At 41.5% G+C, this 8,879-nt stretch overlaps 1 protein-coding gene across 12 annotated transcripts in view; it reads right to left on the bottom strand.

Moving 5' to 3' along the window:
* Window positions 1–376: 376 nt before the first annotated feature.
* The window catches only part of SGK2 (serum/glucocorticoid regulated kinase 2), a 33,629-nt gene continuing 25,126 nt past the window's right edge, over window positions 377–8,879 (bottom strand). For 9 of the 12 annotated variants that reach the window (XM_083618958.1, XM_083618961.1, XM_083618955.1 and 6 more), the window contains 4 exons: window positions 7,090–7,185; window positions 5,704–5,859; window positions 3,856–3,945; window positions 377–2,778 (listed from right to left, as the gene is read on the bottom strand). In XM_083618958.1, the coding sequence (XP_083475084.1) occupies window positions 2,626–2,778; window positions 3,856–3,945; window positions 5,704–5,859; window positions 7,090–7,185 (495 nt within the window). In that variant the 3' untranslated portion in view covers window positions 377–2,625. The remainder of the gene's footprint in view (window positions 2,779–3,855; window positions 3,946–5,703; window positions 5,860–7,089; window positions 7,186–8,879) is intronic. The other 3 variants (XR_014549190.1, XR_014549191.1, XR_014549192.1) reach the window with 1 other exon arrangement.

Genomic DNA, 8,879 nt, shown 5'->3' with positions numbered 1-8,879 from the left:
AACTAAAAAATCTGCAAACTTTCCTTATGGGGGAGTTCTTCCACCCCCTTGATAATTTTGGTTGCCCTTTTTTGAAACTTTTTGAACTCCAGAATATCCTTTCTGAGGATAGCTTTAGTTGCATTTCGCTGGTCAACTAACCTGTGAAAATGATTATCACTAGTATCTGCTTCCCTGCTTGTATATTTATTTATTGGTCAGTTTATCAGATGTGTGCTCCTAAGGGTTTCATCAGGTAGCATTAAGAGTGAAAGGGAAGCGATGTTTGCTTCCGTACAATGAGGCAAATATTATTTTGCAGCTGTTAAAGAAAAAGCAGATACGTCACATTAGTAAGGCAAGACTATGCTTACTAAAAACAAGCAATGTGCTTCAGTTTGTAGAATACCAAAAAAGTTTATTAAGTGCTTTGCTGAGACTCCCAGAAATATTCATTAAGTCTGTGAGCGGGGGTTGAAATTCCAGTGTAGGGAAAGGTAACTTAGCTAGGCTGATGTGTACACAGTTAAATGGTGAGTATTAAGGAACCTTGTTGTTCCCTTTACTGTCTGGTTTGCATTTAGTACTTAAGATCTTGGACAGATGTTAAAAAGGACAGAAAAATATGGTTACTTTTTACACAGCCACCTAAACATTACCATAAAAAACACCCACCGTGTTTTTTATCAGTCATGCAACAGTTTGCTTTAAAATATATTATTTTATTTATTAAACTCTTAAATACTCAACAAAATAAAAACTGGGGTTAGGAAGAGATCTTTCAACATGATTATGGAGTTATATCAGCATATCCACAACACTCAAAGAGGAGCAGTCATGCAAGCACTATTATATTTCCCCCCACCATAGCCTTGACAACAAACGCAAGCAAGCAAGCAAAAAGAAAATTCCACAGCAGGCTTGGACACTAGACACATTTCTTAACACATATCTAAACATCCATAGTGTCTAAAAATTAAAATGCACAGAGATGGTGGATGCTTTTCAAGCTAAACATGGACATAGTGTTTTGTTTTTAAAGGCAGGTGTTTAAGAGGTACAAAGGCACCAAAACTGGCAGTTATTTCTGTAGTATATATTATCACAGTTGAATCCTCCACACCCCAAGTTTGCACCTTGATCCTTGTGCTGTTTTAAATAGCAAAATAAAAATTATCATTCTGCGTTATTTCAGGTTGGCAATGACATTCACACTTGTGCTTATATGTATGCTGGCAGCCCATTCTAGTCACCTCAGCACATCCCACCTTCATAATTCATCAGGGTGGATGTGTTTTACCTTTAGCTGGTAGCAGGGGAAATTTATTTCCAGAATCAGCCTGCTTTGTTACTTAATCCAATACCTTTATATCCATGTTTTGTAGGAAGATCCCTTACCAGCATAAGAAGAATATATAATTTTAAATTATTTTGACTAAGAATCAATGATTAAAGGGTTCCATAGAAACATCCTGGGACAGGTAACAATTTTGTATAAACTGAGGGTAATGACACTACTCCCTGTGGCAGCTATAGTTGCACCAGCTCTCAGTTTTGTAAATAAAAGATCACACATTGGTACAATTCATCTCTGCTCAGGAGTTCTTAATAGGCAGGTCTTTTTTAAAAAAGAGACCTATATTTTTTTCCTTACTTTATCTTCGTAAAAAGAAAATCCATTGGCTGTTCTCTATCTATGCAGTAAAGAGGTAGTTATGACCAGATGCTTATCACTGCACACCTTCCAGATAAAAGGGGGAAATAAATACAATTACTAAAAATGTAAGCAGTGTGCTATCAACATTTCCAAGTTAAAATCACAAATCACTATATCTAGCACAGGTGTGGTGCGATAGAGCTGCTCCCATCAGTGCCATTTAGCTAGAGAGCAATGCTTTCAGCTGTGAAAAGAAACACTCATGCAAATTGTAGGTGGCATCACCTGTGGTTCATAATACTGAAAGGAAAAAAGAAAGAAAAAAAGCTCCAGAGGCAATCAATTTGGAAATACACAATTCTGTGCAAAAGCTGTAAAAGGACCAGCTACAAGGAATTGGGGAGAGGATTCCTGGATTCTCTGGATAGTTCCAAAGGTCTTTTCTAAGAATCCCCTGTAGCAGCCAATGTTGTGGGACTACAACTCCCATCACCCCCTGCTCGCATGTCCAAAGCTTGGAGATAATGGGAACTGTAGTCCAACAACATATGAACTAAATTGGCTACTCCCTAAGAGTATGTAGCCAGAACATGGACCCAACTGAGGTGAACCACAAACTAAAGTGACAAAATATCTGAACAGGTAGTGTACCTACTATAAACCCACTGAGCCCAGAACAGCTGGTTATCCAGAATACCTTGGGTGGCAATTCAAACAGAGGTTAGCCTGCATTCTCATAAGAGGACATCAATTTTGGCACAAGATTGTATCATTAAATGTGTTCAAGTTTGTACAAATAAAACAATTCTAGCTAGAATAATCAACATTTCCTCCTTTAGAGGAGCATTCACATTATGAGGTCTTATATGTCATGGAAGGAAAGCTTGGTTCTGTTCCAGTTAGAAGATTAGTCAGAGGGTAGTGGCTTCCTCTCTGTTTAAATGGAGAGCAAAAACTGGGTTTCTCAAGCCTTGTTGACATAGGTTGCTTTAGTCTTCATCATTTGGTGCATAAGAAAATCCCAAAAAAGCATCTGTTGCACTGCAACTACTGGTAGCAAAGTCGGGGGTACGGATGATGGAGCTGGAGACCGCTTCCTGAGTAAATTCTGGGTCAAAATGCCGTAGATCAGCAGGACCAGCCTTGAAAAGGAACGGTAAGTTATTTTTTCTCTATTCTGCAAGCCTCAGCTTATGACAGCAATACTAATACTGTTTTTATTATTACCAATGACAGAGGAGATGGTAACATAGGAAGATCCCTGCTGGATCAGACCAAAGGCCTGTCAAGTCCAGCATTGTATTTTCCACTTTGGCCAACCAGATACCTGCTGAAAGCCCACAGACAGGACACGAGGGCAATTGTTATGTAATGTTATGTCAAGCCTGAGCAAACTATGGCTCTTCTAAACCAGAACTGGATACCATTTCCAACCCTGGTTGAGAGGCAAATGATATTATGCAACCCCAATGACCAACACATGGCTATGATGCTTGGACTTGGCCAGCATATTGCAAGCTTAGCTCTGATTCCTGCATCACAAGTGGTTGTACTAGATGACCATCAGAATCCCCTCCAACTCTACAGTCCTATGAAGTCAGGAAGCTCCCTGACCAGTTATATCAGGCATGAGGAACCTGTGGCATTCCAGATGTTGTTGCATGCCAGCTCCCCCTGGCCCCAATGAGCATGGCCAATGGACAAAGAGGGTGGGATTTATAGTCCAGCAACATCTGAAGAACCACAAGTTACTGTGCCTTGGATTGTATGATCTTGGGGAGAGGTGGAGGTTCTGCCCAGAAATCCTAAAAGAAGATGGAGCAGGTGATCTCTTTAAGCATTTCTTAATGTTCCATCAGGATCCTCCCCCAACTGCGGAATTCCATCAGGCTCTAGGAAAGGGGAAGATGGGACAACAAGGGCTCTCCATTGGCTCCACTGAAAATACTAGCAACTCTTGGCTCATCCTATCCTAATTTGTTCCATTCCAGTTGGTTATTACAATAAGAAGCAGTGCCTGAACTTGCTACCTTCCTGCCCCATCCATTTTCCTCTTGTGTCTTTTTAGGCTGCAGGCTTGATGGCAAGGACTATCTTCCCCCTTGCTATCTGTAAGCTGCTCTAGAAGCCTTTTCTCCTGAAAAGTGGGATAAAACAGTTTAAATTAAATAATGCCCAGTCTCTATTCATCATTACGAAGTAGAAAACTTTCCACTTACCACTTTAGGGTCAAATGGAGGTGTGATCCTCTTACTGTACAAGTCGTCCCAGTTTATTGGACTGAAGAACACGTGGTTCTTTATCTCAAGCTGTGAAGAAAATGAATGTCACTCCAGAGTAAGCCATAAATTCTTAGAACTTAGATGTTGGGCACATTCACTTGTATCTACTCACAAAAACCTGTACATTTAAATTTCCATGCATCCCCCCCACCTCAAAAAAAACAGCACCACCATGGCCATCTCTCAGCTCATCTGAGATCTCTTAAGCATTTCCCTTCTGCAGAGCTCAGGTGAACACAACTTTCTGTAAACACAGTCAGCAATATGTATTTGCATGCATATAATTTCAAAAAATAGTACATTAATCAAGAGAAAGCAGCAGCACCGACATACAAAATCAAGCTGCAATGTGGGCAAAGCAAGAAATGCATACGAAAATGTCGACATATTTTCAAGTATCATAGTATGCAAGGAAAGCGATCACTAGCAGCCAATTAAATACTGCTAACTATGAAAGTTAGCAGTAGCCCTCTGTACTGAATGTGTTGCCTACTCTGATCTTATCCCCATACTGCTTCTACTCGTCCTTGGGTTTCCCCAGACATCCTTTTTATGGTGCATTCATGATGATTTGTGCTCATGATGGTATCAGGGCAGTTATACGTGGTCCTGCTTTCAAAAGCTTTGGTGTGTACATACTGGGTGGCATTCAGCTATTTCAGTTTTTACTCAGAGTAAACCCATTGAAATTACTGGGCATAACTTAGCCATGTTCACTCATTTCAGTGAGTCTGCTGTAAGTAAAACTTAGTTGAATACCACTCATTGCTTCATTTTCAACCAGTGCATATCTCATAAATACCTGCTGTGGTATAAAATGTCCCCATGTTTTTGGTCCCACTTTTGTTGCACCAAAGTGCAATAGTGCCCTTCCAGATAGCAATAATAGGGTAACATTGGAGGAACACTGCGAAACAACAAATATAGCAGAATGATATATGAATGAGTCTGTATAAATCCACCACTAAAGTACTGTTATTGTGCCCATGGCATGTTGGAGAATACATCCACATTTTAAAAAAATACCAGTCTGGAGGAGTTATTATCCTTGGAGTTATTATCACTGCTGCTAACAGGAATGGGAAAAGGAATGGGGGAAAAAATTCAGTTCAGTTCACATTTAAAGGTGAACCTATTTCATTCACCCTTTCCAATGCACCCAAAGAATTCGCACTTCTACAAATTTTGCAGTGCAGTTCTCCAGTCAAAGAATATGTGCAAAATATGCATATACTAGGGCAAAGCATGCATAAAAATGCATATATTAAGGAAAACAAGATGCAAAATGCATTTTGGTTTGCAAAAATATTAGGAGAAATTCCATACAAATGTGTTGGGAGAAATTCATGCTAAAATGCCAATTAATTTTCATGATGCCTTTTTTTTATGTAAACTGATGTGAAAGACTGAATTTAATGACGGAAAATGAGAAACTGAGAGAAACCAAGACTGACAGATTCACCCAGTGCTAGCTGCTAATATGAAACATTGATTACACAGCCGCAGCAGAGTCTCTAGTCCCCTAAAACATAGAAATGACATGGTCACATCTTAGGGGTTTTGCAATCAATGCAAGGCAGAAGGACAAAAATGAAGGATGTGGAGACAACCTGATAAAAGAGCAGCAAAGATGACAGGGGACAGTGCAGATCAGCCAATAACTGACACAGAAAATGGGAGGCTGCAGGTGTTTCAACAGGTGTTAAAATATTGCTCTCTCGGGGAAGGATGAAATTCTTAGTGAAAACAAGGAATGAGTAATGGTGACTAGCGCTCTAAACGTACAAAGTCTGTCTTGGCTCCCAGCCTCTTCTTCTGATCTTTATGGAGAAGTCCTTGCAGGATATCGCAAGCTGCTATGGTCTTGGTTCCTTGAATCTGAAGTGGCTTGTGCAGAATATTATCATACATCTGAGACACATCCCGGCTGTAAAACGGAGGCTGATAGGAGAGAAGTGGGAGGGGAGAAGAAGAAGAAGGAGAAAAGTCAAGTTGCATAAGCATGCATTGCAATATTGCAGAGACATCAAATTCATGCTAGTTGTTTTTTTTCTACAGTTCAACAGGAGAGCTAGGAAACGGAGGGGATAGTGCTTCTTAAAATTTTGCTTTATATACTACTGTGGAAAGTTTCAGATAAATCATCAGTTGCTTAGCAATGACTAAGCATGTAGTGCACAGCTTGCTCTGTTTTATTAACGCAACCTCAGTCTAACCTACACTCAAGCAAAAGGTAGCCAACACAGCTGGGAATCAGATACTTATGGTTCATATATGGTGCACCAATTTGTGACACTGTTTGCAACAGGTTGCTACAAGCACAAATCAACAGTCAGATACAGGACAGTGTCAGCAGCTGCTGAACGATCAACTTTTGTACCCAAAACATAGCTATGCCTGGGCTATGCTTGTACTAAGCTAATTCCACTGGCACAGAGGAGTAAGGAGGAGCCAGGCTCATGTCAATAGTGTAAGACTAGTGTGAGTTAGCATATGACAAACTTCAGCTGGATCGAAGTCCAGTGTTCTGTTCCCACAAGTGCCTAAGGGAAGCTTGCAAGGATGACATGATTGCAATAGCCCTCTCTCACGTGTGATTCACAGCAAATAGTATTTAGAGGCAGGCATATTGCACCTATGGGGTCATGAAGAGTCGGACATGACAAAAAAACAACATATTGCATCTGATACTGGAGGCAATGTAACCACCATAACCAGTAGCCATCAGAAGCCTTATCGCCTGTGAATTTGTCTAAGTCCCTTTTCAAGCTGTCCAAGTTGGTGACCATCGCCACACCTTGTGGTAGCAAATTCCATTTTCAAACTTTGTTGTTTCTGTGCTTCCTGTGTCTCCCCAACATTCAGCTTCATTGAATGCTTCTGGATTATAGCATTATTAAAGAGGCTGGGGTGGGGTGGGACTTCTTTCCAGAGAGCTGAAAGTGGCTTGAATGAGGGATCATTGTAAATGGGTATAAACGCCTCTGCTTTTTGCATCTGGTTAAACAGGATGGCAGCTTTTTCTATTGCTCCAAACACCTGTAAAAACCGTTTGTCCTACTGTTGCCTGTGGTCTAAATTGGCTTGCCCACAGCTTAGGATTCTCTTTCAAACCACTTTCAGCACTTGAACTGTTGCCTGCAAAAGCAACATCAGTTTTTGAAAGCTCACCAAACCAAACAACATTTCGTAGAGAACAGCTCCAAGGCACCACCAGTCTACAGTTCTGTCATAGGGCTGTTTCTTCAGCACTTCTGGAGCCAAATACTGTGAAAGGACAAGAAGATTTAAAAACAGAGCACACCACCACGAAGTGTCCCTATAACTTTCCAGAAGCCGCATAGGTAAGGTGAAAAAGGTAGAGGACCCCTGGATGGTTAAGCTGAGTCAAAGGTGACTATGGGGTTGTGGCGCTCATCTTGCTTTCAGGCCAAGGGAGCCGGTGTTTATCCACAGACAGCTTTCCGGGTCATGTGGCCAGTAGGACTAAACTGCTTCTGGAGCAATGGAACACCGTGACAGAAGCCAGAGCACACGGAAATGCCATTTACCTTCCCGCCACAGCGGTACCTATTTATCAACTTGCACTGATGTGCTTTCAAACTGCTAGGTTGGCAGGAGCTGGGACAGAGCAACGGGAGCTCACCCCATCACAGGGATTTGAACCGCCGACCTTCCGATCAGCAAGCCCAAGAGGCTCAGTGCTTTAGACCACAGCGTCACATAGGTATCCTTGATTGGTAGTCCAGCAACATCTGGAGGATTCAAGCTTCTTTATGTGACAGACTGTTGCCCTGTGTTGTCGTATGAAAACGTACGACTCCCACCATCCCTGTCCATTGGCCACGCTGGCTGGGGTTGATGGGAGTCCAACAACATTTGTAGGGCCACAAGTTCCCTACTCCTGTCATAAAGTATAATGCTTCTAAATTCTCACTGGAGTACGGGGTGGGGAGGAAAAAGGATAGGAGAAATTCAACCCATCCAGTTTCAAGTTAAGTTTAACAACCCTTTTTTGTTTTTACTGCGGCTTGTTAACAGATTACTCAGCATGTTTTAAATAGGAGCATAGCCTCACACCTCCAATTCAGGCCTAAATTCATAGTTTTGACACTTTCAGCTCCTCCTAACAGAATTATAAGTTACTTCAGCTCATGATGTCCACTGTCCCTACAGAGTTCACACAACTGGCAGAGAAGAGAAGGGGACCAATTTGCAGCTTCAGATTCAGTACTTTGACTGTTGTTTGTTTTAGACTTAGAGCAGATGTCCTCAACTTTTGGGGGCCAGGTAGCACATTCAGAAATGTAAGTAAGTGTCATGGGCACCACAGAATACCCATTTCACATATGGAAAAAGGGCAAACAATAAGCAAAACATCCACCCACACTCCAAAACAAACACAGATTTAAAAAACAACAACCAGGCAGCAACCCCCAAACAAAAAGCACCTTCCAACAAATAGCCAACCCCCGAAAAACCAAAGCAGTCAAAACATCCTGCAACACCCCCCACAAAAAAATCAGGCAAAACAAATGGGCAAGCAGAAAACAGGCAATGCATCTCCATATGGGTCCCATAAGAGCATGGGTATCTGGCTGTTACTTGCATTTCATTTTCCATCAATCCTACTGTCACTTATTCTAAAAAAGAACGAACATCTAACCTGAATTAAAAATAAATAAATCACAACTTGAGAGGGGCAGAGGGCTTTGGCAGGCACCAAGGGGTGTCTGATAGTACCACAATGCCCATGACCACTAGTTTCATGATCCCAGATATAGAGAATGGCAATGTGTGTCATGGTACAACAACATCAGTAGGGACTACTCCGCGTAAGCCTACAGGACTAAAAAGCCCACTCAGCTGGCACAGTCCATTCTCAGTGGTGGTGCTCAGTTCCTTGGAAAAGTCAAAGCAGAGACAAAATCACCTATTGAAACACATAGACTTGTTTTCAT

The sequence above is a fragment of the Podarcis filfolensis genome, assembly GCF_964270895.1.
Source record: "Podarcis filfolensis genome assembly, chromosome: 6".
Lineage (NCBI taxonomy): Eukaryota > Metazoa > Chordata > Lepidosauria > Squamata > Lacertidae > Podarcis > Podarcis filfolensis.
Note: the sequence above shows the minus strand (reverse complement) of the source record. Positions and strands in the feature narration are given on the sequence as shown.